Source organism: Sphaeramia orbicularis, chromosome 9 (assembly GCF_902148855.1).
Source record: "Sphaeramia orbicularis chromosome 9, fSphaOr1.1, whole genome shotgun sequence".
NCBI classification, from domain to species: domain Eukaryota; kingdom Metazoa; phylum Chordata; class Actinopteri; order Kurtiformes; family Apogonidae; genus Sphaeramia; species Sphaeramia orbicularis.
The window spans coordinates 29,047,454-29,070,975 of NC_043965.1; the positions used below are offsets into that span (position 1 = coordinate 29,047,454).

General features: G+C 37.4%; 2 protein-coding genes across 3 annotated transcripts; both read right to left on the minus strand.

The window, feature by feature from the left end:
- Positions 1-361: 361 nt before the first annotated feature.
- LOC115425904 (arrestin domain-containing protein 3-like) lies at positions 362-9,984 on the minus strand. Its single transcript, XM_030143760.1, has 6 exons — positions 9,686-9,984; positions 6,632-6,689; positions 6,400-6,547; positions 3,205-3,301; positions 2,816-3,072; positions 362-1,097 (listed from the first exon to the last, which is right to left on the minus strand). The coding sequence occupies exons 1-6, from the start codon at positions 9,939-9,941 to the stop codon at positions 648-650; spliced, it is 1,266 nt and encodes a 421-aa protein (XP_029999620.1). The 5' UTR covers positions 9,942-9,984; the 3' UTR covers positions 362-647.
- Positions 9,985-14,863: 4,879 nt separating this feature from the next.
- On the minus strand, positions 14,864-22,049 carry LOC115425903 (arrestin domain-containing protein 3-like). 2 transcript variants are annotated; one of them, XR_003936287.1, is made up of 7 exons: positions 21,614-22,049; positions 20,911-20,968; positions 20,628-20,775; positions 20,082-20,178; positions 17,024-17,280; positions 16,127-16,857; positions 14,864-15,551 (listed from the first exon to the last, which is right to left on the minus strand). XR_003936287.1 is itself a non-coding variant. In XM_030143759.1 (6 exons), exons 1-6 carry the CDS (start codon positions 21,867-21,869, stop codon positions 16,225-16,227), a joined length of 1,449 nt encoding a protein of 482 aa, XP_029999619.1. In that variant the 5' UTR covers positions 21,870-22,049; the 3' UTR covers positions 14,864-16,224. The 2 variants fall into 2 exon arrangements, 1 of the variants encoding a protein (XP_029999619.1); XM_030143759.1 differs by having other exon boundaries at positions 14,864-16,857.
- Between the last annotated feature and the right edge of the window lie 1,473 nt (positions 22,050-23,522).

The window sequence follows — 23,522 nt, forward strand, 5'->3', positions numbered from 1 at the left end:
TGAACTGAACTATATCACATTTGGACTATTTTTCAGATTCCTAATCCATACAAATGTCACAACAATAAATCAGAATGTCTCCGACTTTAAATCTTATGAAATACATTTTCCTACTGGCTTAAAAGTAAGGACTTCTTTATACTAATTATTTTCTACTCGTTATTGTCTACTTTACATATGTCAACAACATCTGGAAAACTAAACAAATTAGGAGTTTCATTGTGTAGCTGCTGCACATATTATAATAAAAATTATTTTACAATTAAATAATTTATACCTTTTGATTTTTTACTTTGTACTTTAAATTATATACTTTATCCGTTTTATCTGTTTATTATCTGTTTTATCTATTTATCTGTTTTTGGTTTTTTTTTCTCATGCCCATACTTTTCATCACTTCCCTGCTGTAATGTTTTTAATGTTTTATGTAAAGCACTTTGAATTGTCTTGTACATGAAATGTGCAATATAAATAAACCTGCCTTGCTTTGCCTTGCCTATATCCTTGGTTTCTGTCCTTAACATCAGCCTCATCTACAAGAAAATCTTAAAATACCTGAGTGAAATGCATAATAGGAGAAACATACATAGGAGAAAACTCTGAAGACAGATATTTCACACACTTTGAGCTGAACTATTCTCTGGGACTCAGCTTTTTTGATCATACCCTGTCCCACTGGCTGGGGTGGTGATGGGGGGGTAAAGGGCTGTGTAGGATGGAGGATCTTCTCCTTGAGAAAACTGGGGAGGAGCATTGGGGGTTTGAGGCTGCCCTGAATAGAATGGGAAAGGGGCAGCTGGAAAACCATACTGAGTGGGTTGCTGCGGCATCTGATTGTTAAAGCCGCTTGTTACGCCTGCATGTTGATTAGGAATTGGTGCTGGGTAACCGTAAGCACCTGGACCTGCAGGTATGGGAGAGGATCCAGGGAAAGCAGGGGTAGGGGCCGGAAAGTCACTGTAGCTTGGTCCCATGGCAGCCCCCGCTGGATAGGGACCCCCAGCCTCATTGAACAGACTGGCAGCAAGGCTAGGAGGGACGATGATGAGTGGAAACACGACTTCTGGGTCAAATGCAAAACTGATGTCCACATATACCTGGAAAAAAGAAACGTAGGAATAGTCTCTCACATCTGAACTGATCAAATTGCACTTTACCATGTAATTAAAACATTATTCACACAGTACTTGTAAAACCTGTAGACCTGTAGTTATTTGTAAAAATTGCAGAGATCGTCTGTGATCTTAATCACATGTGAATCAGCCATGTCTGTAATTTATTAAGTAACTGATTAAACCTATTGCAGCAAACACAATACCTCTGTAATTTGCTTGAATATGCTCCATTTTTGTTCTCATACAGGTTTTAAAAGCGTTTTGGGTGGAAATCCAGGCTCATATTGTAATACAACATGGATATTCACTCAAAAAGCAAACTTAAATCCCTCAGAAAAGCAGCACCTCAAAGGATGAGAAGGATGACAGCTGTAGTATGGAACACTTTTCTATCATGTAGCTTCTTAAGCCCAGTTACACCTGTTACTGAGCTCAGTCGCAGTTCTGTCTGTGTTGCCATGGTGATACAGCGCAACACTTGTAGCAATACACATTCTATACATCCACGTAACCTGAAGAATGTCTGCTAAAATCAATGGACAACAGAACACAATCTAAACAACAAGCACTTAAAGGGACAAATATCCAAAATAAACTAACAGTCTGAGACCAGTCATGAATTTCATAAAACAACAAACCAATGAGACAAATTTTGCCGTGTTAAGCAAACACAGAGCAGATCCTACAGCACAAGGGTTATTTCTCTATCAGTAAAAACAAGTCAAAGAAGAGCAAAAACAAGGGTCGCATTATGACGCGATGATTACAAATTTTTTCTTACCTTTGCTGTTTTGTGATAACTTGATTTTATACAAATGAAACTTCCGCTATCAGTTACTCCACTGTTTTGAGTTACACTGAAATGTATGTATGTATTCTGACTGGAAACAAATGACCCAAGGCTTAACAGATAAATGGTCTGAATTTATACAGCACATTTTATAAAAAAGCGCTTTACAATTCCACACACACACACACACACACACACACACACACACACACACACACACACACACACACACACACACACACACACACACACACACACACACACACACACACACACACACACACACACACACACACACACACACACACACACACTAGCGGGTGACTGCTGCCATGCAAGGCACTGCCTGGCCCTACTGGGAGCAATTTAGGGTTCAGTGTCTTGCCCAAGGATACTTCAACATGTAGACAGTCGGAGCCAGGATTCGAACCGCCGACCCTTTGGTCATTGGTCATTGGTTTCCGCTCTACCAACTGAGCCACAGCCGCTACGTGGTGAACCTGTCTTTGACATCAGGACCTGGGAATCATGTCAGTAAATTTGTATGAAAGACAATTATGCCATATGAAACACAGACGTGGGGGGTTAATTTCCAAATCACCAGAGGTCCACAGATTATACTAGGCCTGTGCAAATATTTAAATGAACTCTGTTGCTTTTTTGCAACAAGTGGATGTGGACTGTTTTTCTATAGTGTATTTTCCTACAGCATTATGCACTGTACTTTAAAAGCTGCTGTGCTGGTATGCAGTTGTCAGTGACTAAAAGGACTGTGGTCTTATCTGATTTCATGGATTTACATGGATTTTTTATTCAAAAAAAGCCCAATTTTCCTTTCATTTATGTCTGCTACAGACATTTCCCTCCCATACTCAAATAAAATGCTGTGTAATGCACCATTACTACATACCTTTAGGTGATACTCGACCGTGATGATATCACAGTTGAAGAGAGAGTAACCAGCATTAGCAGGAACTGTTATTGGGCAGGAGACAGTTTGCTCGGAGTTCGGTGTGATGGTGTTTCCAACCAACTTGCCCAGATTTTCATGACTGTATTTATGAGAGCCACCTGCACGGTACACGATTCTCTTCTGCAAACTGAATTTGGAGACCATCTCTTTGGAAGAGGAGTTTCTGATTTTGGCCACAACAGACAAGGTTTCTCCTGTGACAAATCATAACAAAATGTCAAATGTCATCTTAGCATAAAATCATCATAAATATGACAAAGAAAACTGGATTTTTTTCTATATTTCATCAATACAGTTATGCAGTAGTAACATGCAAAGAAATTTACCTGGATAGCAAATGTTTTTGTTAACAGTAGCCTCAATGTGGACCTGCCCTTTGGAGAAAACACCGACCTCTTTACCCACTGAACCAACCTGTGGACACTAACACATCACAGAGGCAAAGATTATTTAACACAGTGACCATGATCTATTCATTTAATATTCACTGAGAAATAAGAAAGAATATAACAAAGCTATCACCTTAGATTAACTTTTGATGAACCCACTGCTGTCTAAATTAATGGCACAGTAAAACAGCTTAAAGAACCGGTAAAAGGAGGTGTTGAGAACTGTAGAACAGAATCCAGTTCCTGTACTACCAGTCTGGTTTTCGACTGTTTTTATCTCCTGCTATAGCACACTGCTGTTTCTCCATGGCCCACTGCAGTTTAGTAGTTTTTTATACACTATTGTTATAATTGTTTACTTGCTTCCGTATTCCGAAATACTTCCGTATTTCATCCAACTATATCCAGACATTACATGATCATCCTCTTTCACTGTCAATCAGGAAGTTTCTCTTCTCTCCTGCATTCATTATAGAACTCTACAAATCACACATTCTCTATCTTTGTATCACATACCGTTATAAGTGAAGCAGGACAATCCAGTCCAACATGTTTTTTTGTGATATTCTGTTTCCTCTAACAACTTTGCAGTGAATGTGAAGTTGCCTCCTTTGTTTAATAAGGTTACCCAAAGGTTTCATCTTGTAATAATAATGTTTTTAACAACTACCTACAGGTAATATGTTAGCGCTTCAGTCTTTGGTTCCATTTTGTGAGGCACAGTGTTTTCTCTATTCCATGGTGGAATAAGGGGAAATCACTTGCCGCACTCTTCTACTGGCAAAACACAACACAAAACAGCAGCAGGTCATAGGGAAAATTGGAAATGAGTATCTAAATCTGCAATACCTGCACTGGAGGTTTTGGTTTTTTGGGCTTAAAATCCTCAGAAACTCACTACCACTTTTCCACGGCCTGCATCAGGTCAACTCACCTCAACACAGCACAGGTTTTTGGCATTTCCAGGCTGCGAGAGCAGGGACCACTAAATACTGAACCGTCTGAACAGTTGTAAGTTTTTACATTTTGCTTCAAATTTGTTTTTACATCTTGTGACATATTTGTTTGCTTGTTTTGGTCTGGTATCATAATTGTTTTGCATCATTTCGTCAGGTATATATTTACTTATGTTTTGTTTGTTTTGTACTTCCTGGATATGTAGTTTTGCACTTGGTTTTGAATTTATTTTGTATTATCTTTGGATGTATTTTGTTTGGTTTGTCTGACTTTATAGCTGGTTGTGTATAGCTAACCATTAAGGCTATTATTATTTAGAAGTGAGCAGGAAATATAATAAAAGATTTCCTTCATCCTGCTCCTTTTCAAGCATGGGCGTGTAAATGTTTGTTCACCTGATGATTGTTGAATGTCTGCTGATGAAATGCACAACCATGAACAAAATAAATGAAATGAAATACCATTAGGGTTAGGGTTAGGACTAGAACCACCTTTGTTGAGATTCCAAGCAAACCAACCAAGGTGAGGTACGATACCTGTAGTGCAAATCCAATGCACTTGGAGCACTTGTTAGTTTACAAGGAATTACTTTGCCTCCAGTACTAGGTGGAACTTTGACATCATACCTTAACACCAGTCATAACTTAACATAAAATCCCTCTCTTGTTTTATGTAATATTACCACAATTCAGGATATCCTGGTGATTCCAGACTGAACTACTGTAACTATTTTCAGGATATCCTAATAACTCGAACATACTAGAATGCTGTGGTCAAAATGCTGATTTATCTGAAAATTATCTATGAAAATGTATCTGAAAAACTCAGTCTAGAAATCAAATCCATCTGCTAACATACAAAGCCCTTAATGACAAAGCTTCATCCTACCTTAAGCCTGGCTCTGACATACAGATATTTTATAATCTCAACCGATGTTGAAATCAGGTTGCACCACACCCAAAGGACAATATTCACAGGTATTGTAATTTCTAACCTCACATACAAACACTAGGAGATCTGAAAATAATGGGTTTTATTTACATTATTCTGCCTCATGTACTCTTATGAGGATGCAAATGTAAACAAATGAAGAATAGCATGGTGAAACAACTTGCTTTATGTAGAGGTAGATGCACTGAATCATTTCTTTGCCGGCTGTCAGGTGGCGTGCATCTGTTGTCCATGGGCCTGAATTTGGTGTTATGTATATGATGTTAAATTGAAAAATGAATTGAATAAGTCAACTCTTCTGACTACCCAAAGAAATAGATGTCTTAAATGCTCTCATAGATCTCTCTGATGTAACCAAAGTCTACAGTCTGTGTACTAGTGGGAACATGTGGACATAACATATAAGTAAAAAACAGGAGGCCTTTTTGGTGTATACCCTGACAAACAACTGTCCATTAAAGAAAGCAGACCGAATCCAATTCATATAAGACATCCATGCATCATATGTAGACCCTCTATACCAAGGGTGGGCAGTCCTGGTCCTTGAGAGCCAGTATCCTGCATGTTTTAGATGTTTCCCTCTTCCAGCACACCTGAAGGTCATTATCAGGCTTCTGCAGAGATTAATGATAGGCTTATCTAATGAACCAGGTGTGTTGGAAGAGGGAAACATCTAAAACATGCAGGATACCGGCCCTCGAAGACCAGCATTGCCCACCCCTGCTCTATACCCTCCCCTGTAATGTTCTCGACCTTCGAATGTGGGCGGTGGAGCTTCTGAGAGGGCACTGAAGAGAAGGGTGTGTTTAGTACCGGTTCAAACATCATATAATGCTTCATCCACCTGTGTTTGCATAAGAACCTGTTCTCCCTGCTTTGATTCTGTGTATGTCTGTCACAACTCCATGTCCAGTGGTCTATCCTTTTCCTTCTGCCAGCAGTTCTCCACCCTCATCACTCACCCCTGTTAGAGTTTAATTAAAAATTCATTAAAAGAACCTAGAGTTTTTCTCCTCCCACTGTCATTGAAAGAAGCCTGGACTATCAACAGGCCTCTCATGTGAGCATGAAGGATAAGTTATAACCCTTATGTTCTGACCTGCTCACATATTTCTTTAAGCTTGTTTCGGATGTCAAACTCAGTACACTGAATACAAAAAAAGGAGCCAAAGTGGAAACATTATTTCATACGTCATACCACATAATATATATTGTCCCACTTACCTTTATCTGGCCAAAGTATGGAGAAGACCGAGGAACAAAATTTAGATCCATTTGGACTATACTTGGAAGGTGCCAGCTCCTGGAGATCTTTGCTTCAAGCACATAATAAATATTCCCGTAGTAACTCTTGAAGGGTGGTGGCATGTTCCTGTGAGAGTTAACCAAAAGCAGATCTTTGACACAATCAGCAATGGCACAATGTTATTACACAAGAAGAGAATTTCCCACTTACCCTGTTGGTATTTGAAGCGCGTACTTGAAACAGTGGGTTCCTTCGGTAAGGACAGTAGCTGCAAGACAGAGGTAAGTAAGTGACACTTCCTGTTGAGGATTTACCAATGTCGATACACCAAAACCACACACAGCCCTCTCTGAATTCTAATAATGAATAGAGCTGCAGCAATTAATCAATTACTTATTTTAGATTCGTCTTTGTCTTTATGCGCTTATCTGGGTCTGGGTCACGGGGGCACCAGCCTCAGCAGAGGAGCCCAAACAGCCCTCTCCCCAGCCACTTCCACCAGTTCTTCCAGGGGAATCCTAGGGCATTCCCAGGCCAGCCCAGAGATATAATCCCTCCAGCTGTCCTGGGTCAGCCCTGAGGTCTCTTCCCAGATGGACATGCCCGAAACACATCCCCAGGGGGGCGTCCAGGAGGCATTCTCACTAGATGCCCGAACCACCTCAACTGGCTCCTCTGGACATGGTGGAGCAGTGGCTCTACTCCTAGTCCCTCCTGGATGTCTGAGCTCCTCACCATATCCCTAAGGCTGAGCCCGGCCACCCTGCGCAGGAAAGTCATTTCGGCTGCTTGTACTCACAACCTCATTCTTTTGGTCATTACACTTAGTTTAAGATTAAATGACAAATATTCTGATGATCGATAATATGTTTAAGTAATCATTTCTTTACTTGTGAAAGTAAACTATATATACACTATATAACATATTATTATAGGTTTTATTTTATAGGTATTATAGGTATGATATATTTAGCTTTTGTAATAAATAGACATTAGAGGACATCATCTTGCTTTGGGATGCTTCAGTCGTTTTTAGAGCAAACAATTACTCAATTAATGGAACAATAATAATCAGGTCAACCCATAAAGACCCCAACAGTCATTGGCGACCAAAAGCATCTACTGATCTAAACTATTTAATACCTGTTGATCCATTAATTCTATCTACACATGTCAATAATTGGTGTAAAATACAGTTATTCATCTTTTCATGGTCATCAGATATGACCCATTTGGACGTTTAGAGGCTCCGTAGTGAACGTGGACGCACCATCATCTTCTACAACACTGATTCACCAGTAAAACCCATGGAGTTGGATCAATGACAGTGGATGAAGACACTGGGTTTATGTTCAGATAAAAATAGATTTTACGGAAAAATTAACTTTTTCTTCAGTTTTCTCTGTTCCTGATATAGTAGCCTTTGAATTTACTTTGAGCTTTTATGAACATCTACATAATCAGTGAATTAAATATAAGAGAACATATTATTTGCACTGAAAAAACTCAAAATAAAAAAGGACAATATTTCAATAAATGGTGATAAAGCACTTAAAATAGGTTAAATATAGAGGAAAAAAATCATTTGGGAACTGCCACAAAAGTAGTACTGGGTCTTTATGGGTTAATTCACAACGAAAATAAAATAGTTACAGCACTAATATTGGACTTGACATCACCTACATTTCATAAGAGAGCTGTATAGTCATATGTGTAAATCATCCCAGATAGCAAAATCATTATGGCTTAAATCTGGCCCAAAACTGGCATGCCATTTTGGCAAAGTTCTGGGTGGATGTATGGGCCCTAAATTGGCAAGCCAAAATCAAACCAGAAAGAAGCCAAAATTCACCCAAAAGTAATTGTGGACTTCCAAAATATAGCCATAAATGTCCCAGAAAAGCCCCAAATCCCCATAATCCAGCCAAAAAGTAGCCAAAACTGACCCAAAGAGAGCCCAAAAGGAGGCCAAAATTCACCCAAAATTTGTGTTGATCATGCTTTTAAAATGAAGTGGGTTTTCTTCTGGGTAGAAATTCACGCTCTTTGCGCAGTGCTTTGGCTTTACAGAAATATGCCAAAACACGACCAAAACACAGCCATATATGGAATAAGATGTTGCCGCTCTTTAGTCAATCTTCTGGCTTGCCATAAACATGCCATACCATCCCTATACTTGACCCCGCTCTTTGCCCAGTCTTTTGGTTAACCACACATATGCCAGAACTCAGCCATATATTGCTGGTGCCTCCATATCTATTACACTGGTCAACAACAAATTTATTGTTTAAGTTTTTTGAGCTGATTTAGGATAATTTTGGTGTGCTGAATCCAAAAATCACATTAATTTTGCTCAATCAGGTCAACTTTCTGAACTATGCTACATATTGGCTTTTTAACATTTTTGCTTACATTTATGGGCATTTTCAAATCATATGATACAAAATTCTTTCATATTTCTTGCAGTAAACAAGTTCTGAAGTTCTTTACTTTTGCCAATTTATGATTTTTTTTTTTTTTTAATATTACAGGTGAATGAAATGGCTTCAACTAGAAGATCTTGCAAAAATAAACCTGACGTATTCTGCTACATCTACGGTGAATACACCATTGTACCTAACAGGAATCCTGTTAGAGAATGATTTTTTTTCCTCTTAAAACCTATTTTGGATGAGAACTATATAAAAAAAATCAACTGATAAAGTCACAAAAATGTAAACAATTTTGTGAGAAGATCAAATTTTTCAAAATCAAATTAGCAAAAAAAACCTGACCTGATTGAGAAAAACAGATGTCATTTTTGGATTTAGCGGTGCAACATGGTCCTAATTCAGTTAAAAAACCTAGACAACTTGCAAAAAACATTTTTTGTAACCCAGTGTAATGGATAATCTTAATCATACCATAGTTGAGCCTAAAGGTCTTCATAATGCCAAAAGAAAGCCAAAAATGCCAAATGTATGCCATAATACTGCCAAAATATTTGCCATCTGGGATATTGATTCCTGATTAAGATGACGTCACCTTTGTGATTACATCACAGTCTTGATTTTGCTAGGACATTCACACATTTTCATTCTTACACATCTACAGTGTCCATATAAGACTAGATTTTCAATTTTTTTTTAACAGTGGACGTTAAGGAAGGGTGTGACTACAGGTTAATGCAACTAGAACTAATGCCTTTCAAAAAAAAAAAAAACAGACTTCTGCCCAGGTGTCGATATGAGAAAGCTACTCAGATACGCAGATTTCTTTACTCACAGTCTGAATTTTCTGGAATCAGATCCAGTTTGACTTTGAAATAGGTCCTGACTGCAGTGTGAGACCTCCTCCTGTCTCCAGATCCTTCAGACCAGTGGACCCTCGCACCCCCTTTGGCTTTGAGTTTCAGACGCTTCACTTTGGTTTCTTTAGTTAAAGTAAAAGTAACTGCGCCTACTATGGTGTCTCCATCTGACACGGTGCCCTGGTTGTTGAGAGGTTCAAAACTAATGCGAAAGTCCTTAATCGGAGACATGTTGGATGTTTCAACAGAGTGAACCGAGGACAAGCGACGCCTCTGAGCTAATAATGCGACTTCCGCACCAGTCAGCTGTGCTTATGAACCAGTCACCTGTGGGTGTTTTTTTTTTTTTTTTCAGTCACCAGTGCGTATGAACCAGTCACCTGTGCTTTTTTTTTTCCAGTCACCTGTGCTTATGAACCAGTCACCTGTGCTTTTTTTTTTTTTTTTTTTTTTTTTTTTTTTTTTTTCCACTCACCTGTGCTTATGACGCATCTGCTTCCGGTCAGGTGTGACAGCTCAGGTTTCAACATCTGTGGTAAGGAAAAGCAAATCTGAACAGCTAATTTGTTTTGGGAATGTGCCTTCTGTCAGATTTTTTGGTGTGATATCAATCTTTTTTTAAATAGAAAGCTGGATATTTCTTTAAACTTGAAAATTGAAGATATTTTATTTGGTTTCTTTATTAATGATCTGCCTGCTAAGAAATTATTTATTCTTAATCTCATTTCCCTATTAGTCAGATTTCATGTACATGCCAGCAGATTTGCCAATCAGAAACCCAGCTTTGTGGTCTTTAAATCTTACTGAAAATCCTACTTAGACACACTTAACTTTTGCACTTACCCTAAAGCGGTGAAGACTAAAGCCTTATGTAATGAGTTTAAGTTGTAACTTTTCTTTTCTTTTTTTTTTTTTTTTAATTATTATTTTTTTCTCTTCTTGTTTATTCCTTTACTTTTATTTATTTAATTTACTTACCTATATACAGGGTGGGGAGGCAAAATTTACAATGAACATTTAGTTGTTTTTTCTCAGCAGGCACTACGTCAATTGTTTTGAAACCAAACATATATTGATGTCATAATCATACCTAACACTATTATCCATACCTTTTCAGAAACTTTTGCCCATATGAGTAATCAGGAAAGCAAATGTCAAGGAGTGTGTGATTTGCTGAATGCACTCGTCACACCAAAGGAGATTTCAAAAATAGTTGGAGTGTCCATAAAGACTGTTTATAATGTAAAGAAGAGAATGACTATGAGCAAAACTATTATGAGAAAGTCTGGAAGATACTATTAAAGAAGAATGGGAGAAGTTGTCACCCGAATATTTGAGGAACACTTGTTTCAGGAAGCGTGTGAAGGAAGTTATTGAGAAAGAAGGAGGACACATAGAACAAAAACATTTTCTATTATGTAAATTTTCTTGTGGCAAATAAATTCTCATGACTTTCAATAAACTAATTGGTCATACACTGTCTTTCAATCCCTGCCTTAAAATATTGTACATTTTGCTTCCCCGCCCTGTATGTATTTATATTTAATTTCTTCCTCCCTCACCTCTAGCATTATGTTTTCTCCATGCCATGTTCTGTTCTATTGGTATATGGTATTATGTAAATAAAGTATGAAAAAAAAAAAAAAAGCAAATCTGAACTCAAGATTTTACATAGTGTATATCCCGCCAACTCGATTTTCTGAAGTTGAAGAAGTATGTAACTTTTGTCATTCTTGTCCTGAAACTACTCTACACTTATTCTTTCTATGTGAACACTCTTCTAATTTCTGGTCCAAAATTGAAAAATATGTCATACTTAAAGTAATGAAAAGATAACTGTAACATCCCAAAATGTAATTACATATTTTAAACATGACATTCGTAATTTAGAATTTGTTGTCAATTTGATCATTTTATTTGGAAAATTTCATATACATAAAAATAAATATACCAAAACACACCCAAATTTTAAAATCTTCCCAATGGAATTTGAAAAATATATTAAATCTTTAGAATTTATCTTTAACAAAAAAAAAAAAGCTCTAACACCCTGGCAATTTATAAACAATACTTGAAAATAGACTGAACCCTGTTGCATTTATTTATTTATTTTTGTTAGATTTATTAATTTTATTTATTTATTTTTTATACTATTACTTGTCTATTCTACTTTGTGTCTTTAAATCTATGCATTATTTTCTTAAACTTAATTGTTCAAATGCTTTTTCCTTTTTGACATCTTGTTGTTTGTTTGTTCAAAATTTATGTCTTGTATACCCAAATTTTTTCACTAAAGTTGAGAGAGAGAGAGAAAAAAAAAGCAAATGTGAACTCTACCCTTTAAATATTTAATAATAAACAAGATAAAAGAAGTTTCTCCCAAATTAATTCATTGTTTCTATCCTTGCAAACTGTTCCTACAAAGATATAAAAAGGACATCAGTGTGGATTGTTCCTTTTGTAATCAGTCAGAAGAAAATTTATATCATCTGTTTTGGTCCTGTCCCTTCTCAAGCAGCAAGATGTCTGTTTTTTTATTTGTCAAAATATTGATTCTGATTTTTCTCTAACTTATGCAAAAATGTGGTTTGGTATTTCCTCATGTCCTGCAAACAGATCAATATTACATCATCAATCTAATTCTATTTTTAGCAAAATATCACATTCATAAATCCAAATTCTCCAATCACAAATTTTCCTTTTTAATCTTTAAAACTGAACTTATTTAAAATATTTCAAGTATTCAATTTTCTGAAAATAAAAATGCTATCAAACCCAGTGTTCTATGTAACACTTATGATCTTTGCGTAAACTGATGCATTATTTCTACCAGCATATTTTGTCCCCAGGCTATGTTCTATTCTGTTCATGTTGTTATATTAATATTGTATTTTTTATATTTCCATTGTACTCTGTATAACAAAAAATAAATGAATATGTAAAAAAAAAAAAAAGAAGCAAATCTGAACCACACAGATTCTAAAACCAACAATTTATAATCAGTCTTCTTCTATATTTATACATAGGAAGATGTATTTATTTGTTTATTTGTGGAAAGTTCATATTCATAAACACACATTTTTTTAACTTAAAATTTTCATTTGTGAATCCAAACTTTATTTTGATACATTATCCATACGGAACTCATAACATAATCTTTTAAATTACTGTCAGGTTCAAAACACCTAGATATAAAGAAAGACACAAGAACACACAGGAGTCAAGTATCTTTTGCTCGCGAGGAAAGTAGTTGACAGAACACTGCTCAGTTACAATGTCCCAACTCACTCTGAGGGTCCTGCCCTTGCTCTCCTCATTTATTTCATTTGGGTGTTCCCTAGTTACGAGTGTGATTAGTCTGAGGGTTTACGTATTGATCACATTGTTAGTACATGGGTGCATGATTATTTTCCTCTTATTAAATGTCAAAACTGAATCGTCCAGACACATCTGTGTAGGCTTTGTGTGAACTTCTGCTTTCGATCAGACGACATGGGTCAACTGGTCTCCAAGGCATGGTCCCCATCCTCCGAGGTGCTTTCACTTCTGCAAAACCTGAAAAAGAACTCTAAGAGCACTTTGCCCTCATTCAACATAACATATAATAACATCATAAGTATGGCATGAATGTGATAACTTATGTACAATTATTCTAACAATTACTTCATTAAATAGTAATAATCATTATCATTTAAACAAAAGAAAAAAGAAAATAGAGACTAAAAGAATAAAAAGGCGGGCAAGGCAAGTTTATTTTTACAACACCATTAATTCACAAGGTAATTCAAAGTGCTTCATAAAGGCGCAGAAATACATTGAGTAAGGGAAAATGACATTCAAATCATTTAATTAAGACAAAATAGATTTTAAAAAAACTACAGCAATACATGAGCATTTAAAGATAAAAGACATTAAATCATTAAAAAATCTTAAAATCACTGAATAGAACAAGGTATTAGGTGAATAAAAGTGCATTAAGGAAAAAACAATGAATTTATGAGACAGCTGCCGTAAAGAATGATGAATTCAATGAGCTGACAGTGTGAGCAGACCTCAAGCATTCAGGAAGTTCATTCCTCAGCTGAGGAACATAGTAACAGAATGCTCTTTCACTTTGGTTCTGGTTCTGAGAACACACAATGAGCCTGCCCCCAGATGACCTGAGGGGCCTGGATGCTTCATAGGGAACTAATAAATCCATTTAGTATCCTTTGGCTCACAGGAAGCCAGTGTAGTGATCTGAGGACTGGTGTGATAAGGTCTAGTTCTCTGGTATTTGTACGGACTCTGGCAGCAGAATTCTGGATCAACTGCAGCTGCCTGATTGATTCTTTTGTTAATACCTGTAAACAAGCCATTACAGTAGTCTAACCTACTAAAGATGAATGCAAAAACTAGGTTTTCTGGGACTTGTTTGGACAGAAAACCCTTCAATCCAGCAATATTTTTCAGGTGGTAATTTTAAGTGATGTGAGAAAAGGAGATGGGTGAGGGCAGAGGTTGTCTTCATTCACAAAGAATATTATAACATCATATTAGAATTACATTTTTGGATGACAGTAAGACTATTTAAAGGCACTTTTGTTTCATTAGAATGTAAAGATGATAATTTTCTGTAACAGTAGAGATGCGGGATTCTCACTGGAGCCTAAGAAATGGAGCTTCAAATCAACAATTTATCAAGCTGTAATAATATTCACAGATCTGAGTTCCTGGGTTCAATAACTGCCTGAAAACCTGCACATAGACACTGGTGGAAGTAGTACAGCTTACTTAGATGAAAACCAGGGAGCTTCAACATGGTATGAATTCAACCAGTGCATGGTTTTGAGAATTACTACATACAGTTGTCTAAAAAGGAGTGGAGATGGATGATCAGTGTCTGAAGTGCAGGTGTGGATGAGAGACGAGTGGTTCAGGGGCCTCCATCTAACAGAATCACTAGACACATACACACACCATAATGAGCATCTGAACTGGTTAGTTTTGCTTTTTGGAATGGTTTTACCTGTTCATAATTCTCTAACGATAACAAAATTTTACATGTACACTGTATTTCCAATACTCTTGCCATGATTCCTTGCAATCAAAGTCCTTTCCCACCAAGAACTGAAGCCCTGAAGTACTCTTACAGCAAAGTACACCATCAAAGAAAAGCTGCACTTAAAATCTTTTATTTAAATCTGTCAGAGAAAGTCCAGAAAATTGCTGAATATAAGTCCAGTTTGCAAAATAGATTATATTGAAAAAAAAAAAATATACAGAGGGTTCAGTAGTTGTGAACTTCAACTGCAGATAAATGAAAATATATGGGCCTCTTAAACAATAACATTATTTATTAAAAAAAAAAAAAAAAATACTGAAATGATTGTTTCTTACACAGAGCAAAGAGGTAGCCTGGCAGATTTAAACTATAGTAATATTAAAACTTATCTACTGTTAATGTAGGACACTTGAGTTCAACATGTCACATAAAACCACAGTATAAACAGAGTATTGAGCACTTGTTAGCAGCTGGAGATACTCAATTATACCTTAAGCAAAGGAGTTACCAACAATATGCTAAATACCAAACAGTCCCATGCATATAAATACAAACGTTTACATGCGGAGAGTAAAGACTGCACAAAATGCCCATTTCACCTGAACTTTCTGTAGCACTCATAGTGTTAGCTAAAGACATCATGGTGTTTCATATTACCAGGTTGTACAATTACATGATCATAAGGCATACACAGTTATTTGGCAGAGTTTTGAGTCACAGAAAACAGGAAGTGGTATTTAATATTTCACTTCCCATTTGATGATCACTGTTTGATCATAAGGCATACTGTCCATACACTTACGCCACATTTCCAATATGTGGAACCGGCTCAACTCAACTCGACTCAGGTACCAGGTACTATTCCTGGAGACCGTTTCCATTACAGGATAATACCAACTTTAGAGCACCTGGACATCATAGCAACGCTGCACGTAACTTCCGTGATGTCTGCTCAGAAAGTTGCTGATAAACTCACTTGTTACATGGTGTTCTGTCAAGCTCATGCTGAATTTTTTTGTCAGCCACCAAGGACAGAAATGTCTGAATATTCTTGATCAACCAAATGTGTAGTTTTGCAGGCTGCCATCATGTGAATTAACCTACTGGGATATTTACTGTAAACTTCCGCGTCTGTTTTTAAAAAACAAAAAATAGCGGGTCACACATTGAAAGTGCAATGACGCAGAGAAAACTGACCAATTAGTGGTCTGCAGTGTTTACAGATCACGTTTTAGTATCTCTTCCCTCGTCTTGGAACCTTGGTGAAGTAGATACCAAAAAACTAGTACTGGGTACCAGATTCCAGGTTCTTTTACGTAATGGAAATGCAAAAAGGCCGAGCCAAGTCGGTACCAAGTAGTCAAAATGTGGCATTATTTGGCAGTTTGTAGTAAGAAGACAGAAAGTTGTATCTAATATTTCACCAACTATCTGATGATTAATATGATTTATCATAAATACGGTATTCAATTATTTTGCATCAGAGTTTTCAGTAGTTGAAGAAGGGAAAAGGACTGAATAAGATGGAGGAGCCTCATCTGACTGAGACAGAAAGTCTGTGTTCATCATCGGTGCAGAAGGCATAAGGTTGTTTGTGGTAGCATTTGGGGACGTGTTGAACATCGTTGGAGCAGAAGGAAACTGAGGCATTGCTGGGTCAGTGGAGGGTGGATGAAACGCTGGGGCACTTGGAGGAGGGTGAAGCATAGAAGATGATGATGAGGCTGAGAAAGGGGATCCGTATGGATAAGGCTGCTGTGGTGGCGGGTTGTACCCCCCTGACATGTGCGTGGGCGGAGCAGGGTACATTCCGGATGTACCAGGCACTGACGGATAACCTGGGTAGACAGGTGGGGGTGCTGAATAGGCTGGCGCTGCTGGGTATCCTGGAGTGCTTAAATGTGCAGCTGGAGGAGGGAAGTCACTGTTACTTTGACCTCCAGTCGCCCCAGGTGGATAAGGACCCATCTGAAATGCAGGGGGAGTGAAGTCGCTGTGACTTGGGCCCGCACTTGGAACATAGCCTGGAGTTAAATCACGAGGAATAATGACCACTGGAAACACAATCTCTGGATCAAAAGAGAAGCTGATATCCAGATACACCTAAGAAAAATAAATTCTCATTAGTACATCTTACAGGTCTTCTTTTTAAAAAGACAGCAGCAAAATCACCCACAACCTTTTTCATTAAGTAAGTTTTTAACACTATATAAGGGTCTAGTGTTTTACATGATTTACTGATAATTTACACAATGAACATGGAGCTTACCTTTAAATGGTACTGCACTGACAACACATCACAATTCTGAATTGTCTGTGGAGTCTCAGGGGAAATCGTCATTTTGTGTCTGATATCCTTCTGTGTTTTCTCATTAATGCAGTCACCAACAATTTTGCCGACAACGCTGTGATGATGTTTGGTATGCCCATTCGCACGGTACACCACATGCTGGTTTAAACTGATTTTGGGTGTCATGTCTTTGGATGATGAATTGTTGATTTTTACAACAATAGAAACTGTATCACCTGCATAGGTTAAAAAAAGAAAGAAAAAAAAAAAGCTATTTCAATAAATCAGAATATATGACATTCTTCATGTACATAATCCAAATGTCCAGTCTTCTTTGTTCATCTAAACCAGGGTGTCAAACATATGGGCCACTGGCCAAAACCCACAACTACAAGTTGTAATGCACATGTGTAAATGACAAGCTGAGACATAACATTTTTAAAACTGCACTTATTTTTCTTTAAGAAATTTCAGGTTGTTTGTGGTTGATCATGTTATTCACATTTTTGTAAAGAATACTTTGTAGATGTAAACATTTTGATAATGCCATTTAACTTTTTTCGTTGTTATCATTTCATTGGACTATGGATTGTATGTGGCTCCTGAGCTAAAATGAGTTTGAAACCCTGGCTATAAACGGTTACTGACAATAGCCTGTATTAATAATAAATATTTGCCATAAATTGAATAGCTATGGAATTCATGTCAAATTCAAGTGTGTTGTAGCTCACAGATGAGACTAAAGCCAGTGTGCTCCTTAGCAGATCAAGCAAAGGCATGAAATGACACCAATAATGGCATGTCTCAGGAGGCCAGCATACACAGTAACAATGTCTATGTTTACAAGCACAAATATTCTGTTTTTTACACTAACTCCAAAAAAGACTCTGCACACAGTAGGTGTGCTTCTCTTTTTAACTCCACTTAAGAGCATGCATCTTTGACAGAGAGGATTGCTTTCTGCTCCAGCTGTTAATAGTGTATCACAACCCTGTGGTAAAACCCTCAAATTCTGAAAGCTCTGCGCACACACACACACACACACACACACACACACACACGCACACACACACACGCACACACACACACACACACACACATATACAGTACAGGCCAAAAGTTTGGACACACCTTCTCATTCTTTGCATTTTCTTTATTTTCATGACTATTTACATTGTAGATTCTCACTGAAGGCATCAAAACTATGAATGAACACATGTGGAATTATGTACTTAACAAAAAAGTGTGAAATAACTGAAAACGTATCTTATATTCTAGTTTCTTCAAAGTAGCCACCCTTAGCTCTGATGACTGTTTTGCACACTCTTGGCATTCTCTTGATGAGCTTCAAGAGGTAGTCACCTGAAATGGTTTCCCAACAGTCTTGAAGAAGTTCCCAGAGATGCTTAGCACTTGTTGGCCCTTTTGCCTTCAGTCTGCGGTCCAGCTCACCCCAAACCATCTCGATTGGGTTCAGGTCCGGTGACTGTGGAGGCCAGGTCATCTGGCGCAGCACTCCATCACTCTCCTTCTTGGTCAAATATCCCTCACACAGCCTGGAGGTGTGTTTGGGGTCATTGTCCTGTTGAAACATAAATGATGGTCCAACTAAACGCAAACCGGATGGAATGGCATGTCACTTCAGGATGCTGTGGTAGCCATGCTGATTCAGGTTGCCTTCAATCTTGAATTAATCCCCAACAGCGTCACCAGCAAAGCACCCCCACACCATCACACCTCCTCCTCCATGCTTCACGGTGGGAACCAGGCATGTAGCATCCATCCGTTCACCTTTTCTGTGTCGCACAAAGACACGGCGGTCGGATCCAAAGATCTGAAATTTGGACTCATCAGACCAAAGCACAGATTTCCACTGGTCTAATGTCCATTCCTTGGGTTTCTTGGCCCAAATAAATCTCTTCTGTTTGTTGCCTCTCCTGAGCAGTGGTTTCCTAGCAGCTATTTGACCATGAAGGCCTGATTCACGCAGTCTCCTCTTAACAGTTGTTGTAGAGATGTGTCTGCTGCTAGAGCTCTGTGTGGTATTCATCTGGTCTCTAATCTGAGCTGCTGTTAATTTGCGATTTCTGAGGCTGGTGACTCAGATGAACTTATCTTCAGCATCAGAGGTGACTCTTGGTCTTCCTTTCCTGGGGCGGTCCTCATGTGAGCCAGTTTCGTTGGAGCGCTTGATGGTTTTTGCGACTGCACTTGGGGACACATTCAAAGTTTTTGAAATTTTCTAGACTAACTGACCTTCATTTCTTAAAGTAATGATGGCCACTCGTTTGTCTTTACTTAGCTGATTGGTTCCCGCCATAATATGTATTCTAACAGTTGTCCAATAGGGCTGTCAGCTGTGCATCAACCTGACTTCTGCACAACACAACTGATGGTCCCAACCCCATCAATAAGGCAAGAAATTCCACTAAGTAACCCTGACAAGGCACAGCTATGAAGTGAAAACCATTTCAGGTGACTACCTCTTGATGCTCATCAAGAGAATGCCAAGGGTGTGCAAGGCAGTCATCAGAGCTAAGGGTGGCTACTTTGAAGAAACTAGAATATAAGAGATGTTTTCAGTTATTTCACACTTTTTTGTTAAGTACATAATTCCACATGTGTTCATTCATAGTTTTGATGCCTTCAGTGAGAATCTACAATGTAAATAGTCATGAAAATAAAGAAAATGCAAAGAATGAGAAGGTGTGTCCAAACTTTTGGCCTGTACTGTATATATATATATATATATACACACATACACACACATACATACATACACATATATATATATATATATATACACACACACACACACACAAAATCCATAATATTGTAATTACTTCAGGATATCCCAAATGTCTGAGTTGGAAATTGCCTCACACAGAAAGAAATCTAACTTATAATATCCAAATGGAATTACCTGTTTATATGACACCTGTCAAATTAACAATATAGTCAAATTGGACAAATAGTGTGATTTTAAAATACATGTAAATATACTCAATGAAATTACTAAAGAGGAATTTTACTATACCTGGTGCATAAGCCTGCTTGTCAATAATAGCATCCATGTGCACAGTTCCTTTACTGAAAATCCCCAGTGTTTTAGTTTCTGAACCAACTTGCTGTGACTACAACAAAGAGGAAAACAATTATTTTCATAACATGAAAACATAAATGTTTAGTGCCAAAGTTATATATAAATTAAGTTATATATAAACTATCAAAATTGGTAGGTCCTTGGGACCATTTTGGGACCAATAGACGACTGCTGCTCTACCTCTTGAAAAAGAAAAAAAAAACATGTGTGAAGTATGGTCAATTGTTGTTGAAGGTTGGAAAAACTCAGGTGTAAACTCAAATTCCAATCACTTCTGTTGCAGTTTAGGCTGATTTATGCTCAACACCACTATGAGTAGTTGAGCCCCATCTGATCCATGGTTTGGTGAGGTTTATGTAATTATTTTATAGCAGCTTATGCCAAAGTTTGAGTACATAAACCCTTAAACAAAAGGTAAAAGTTACTCCCAAAGGACATGCTCTCAATCTGTTTATGCCTTTTATTTGATACTTTACGTACAAACAGGTGCTGGATGTTTGGAAATGCCTTGGAGACAAAACAGATCTCCTTTTCAACTGTACGGTCCATCTTCCAACCTCTGGCCAGTTTGGCTTCAAGTAAGTACACAATTTTTCCATGACTTCCCCTGAAGGATGAAGGCATGCTTCTGTAAAATGAAAAAGTATGGCAAAACATGTTTTAGAAATAATTGGAACAATATGAAACTGAAGTAGTAGTAAGCTAAAATGACTGAAGTTTAAAGAATATTTGATAGGTTGTTTGGGTAAATTGTCTTACTTACCCTGTTGGTAATTTAAAGGAGAATTTATAGATATGGCTCCCTGGGGGAAGGACAGTGCCTGCAAGTAAAACATTTGTGTTAATTCTACTGCAAGTAAGTGCTGTGCAGTTATGTTCCAAAATTAAGGAATGTTGGCAGGAAATGGTATAGTACTGCAGGCAAGTCTGTCAAATAATGTTGATGTGGAACCAAAATTGTTTGTCTTGAGTATCTATTCAGAAGGACAAAGAATAAGATGTAGAATTAAATTAAATTATACATAGACCTCTGGACAAACAAGACAGCTTTCAAAGCATCTGGGGCCCAATTTTAAAATAACTAATATTTTACTAATAGAACAGAAAACTCTGGTTATTTAAGATGAACCATGTTTTTTTTAGTTACCTGAAGATGGATTAAACTACAAACTTACATAATACATAACATCGGTAAGGCCATTTCCACATTAATGAGCACTTTAATGAACAAGTTCTTGTTGATAATACTTAGTGATCCTATGGTTGGAGTAAAGTGGTGATAGATATTACCTGGCTACCACGTGTTTAGTGTTAACGTTGTATATGGGCGATGTCTATTACCTGGCTACTACAAGCGTCAACGCTGTGTTAACAGAAACAAACAAGTGACAAAAAGAGGGAGGGAGTTAAGGATGAAAGCATGTGTCAATCCAACAGGTTAATAGAACAGAAATATTTCCGCATACCACTGGTGTTCTCTGGGATTAAAAACTGCTTCAACTTGAAAAATCTCCTGTGCGCAGAGTATGAGTGGTTTCTGTCGCCGTGTCTTTCCGACCAGTGCACATTAGCATCTCCTTTAGCTTTAACGAACAGGCTTTCAACTTTGGCCTCTTTATCTAAATGCATTTTCAGTGTTCCAGTTATAGTATCTCCTTCCGAAAACGTCCCGAAATCATTCAAGGCATCGTAGGTCAGCGTGAAGTCCCTAATCGTAGGCATTTTGGCTAAAGTAGTGTTACAGAGACTGAACAAATACGGAAGGCGTTACGTTTCAACCGACCAGCGTGTTCACAAATGTTTTAGACCTTAGAGATTATTTTGGCAGGAGTTGCACTCTCATGGCGGCTGTTCTGGACACGCCCTGTTAGTTTACTGCTGTCTCTGCCATGGACGGTCTGTTCTAACACAAGGGACCACACCGGAAGTCAATGAGGAGTTAGGTCCACTGAGGACTGAAGAGCCCCTCCTAGCGGCCAAATGTAGGAACATACAGGGATCTCACTACACTGGTACAAGTAAAAGGCTTCCACAGCATCAACTTTGAGTCACCAATAAAGAACAATTAAGTCTAAAATGCTGTTTTTTTTTCTCTGACCGTCTCTTGTCAGATATAAAATACTGAGAATTAATGAGAAAACTGTAACTATTAATATTTCTGATATTGTTACAATGATGATAATGATGATGACGATGATATATATATATATTTTTTTTACTTACAATACTTACAAATTAGTATTTCTATTTCATAAGTGCCTGTTTTTACTTCTGTTATCAAATGTGTTTTTGTTATTTTATTACCCCACCCCTCAAAGGGGGAAGCAAGGGGTAATGTTATTGGTCAAGTTTGTTTGTTTGTTTCTTTGCTAACCTTTTAGCAGCAAAACTGTTGGTTCAATTCATACCAAATTAGGTTTATAGATTGCCAGTGACCTAGAATAGATGTCATTACATTTTGGGAAAGGTAGGTCAAAGTTCAATTTTTTTTTTTTCGATTTTTAAAAATCTTCCCATTTACTTATATATGAAAAATATGTGCAAGGGGTGGGGTTTGTTGTGCCTGACACAACTTGTTTTCCTGTTTTTTTTTTTGTTTGTTTTTTTAATCTTCTAGTTCTTCTTATATCTGTACATACAGTACTGTGCTGCTACTGGATCCTTAATTTGAACTCTCTGCCAAAGGGACCAATAAAGCTCTAGCAATCTAATCTCATCTAGAATGAATGAATGAATGAATAAACAAACAAACATACATACATACATACATACATACATACATACATACATACATACATACATACATACTGTACATAGGTATTTTATTCCTATTCCTACTCAAAAGGACTGTTTGTCTCAGACCTACCAGATCTACTTCAAAACATTGTCTCCACTGCCACTTCTCCTGTTCTTCCTAGTGGAAGATTTATAAATCTTTTGTATAAATGTATGGGAACCAACCATTGAAACCATCAGGTAACCAGCACTTTTGACATTTGTTTTCCAATTCATCATATTAAAGTATGTAAGATTTAGCAAGTTTAATCTCTGAGGAAGATGATTTCTAAAAAAAACCAAAACAAAACCAAAACAAAAAACAAACAGAAAAGCACTTGGAGAGCGCAGACCTCCGCCAAGGCAAATTTAATCAAAATCCATCCACAAGTTTTTGAGTTACCTTGCTATCAGACATAACCTCTGCCGTTCCTTGGCAGAGGTAAAAATTTAGACCAGTGCAACAAGCACACATGGTGATTGAGTTCAGGTTAGAATGAAATTTGTCAGAGAAAATGCATTCATGGTACTTTCAGACATTTGTTTCTCAGATTTTGTCATGTCGGCTTTCAGACTGTGTCTGGATTTGTCTGTCTTTTC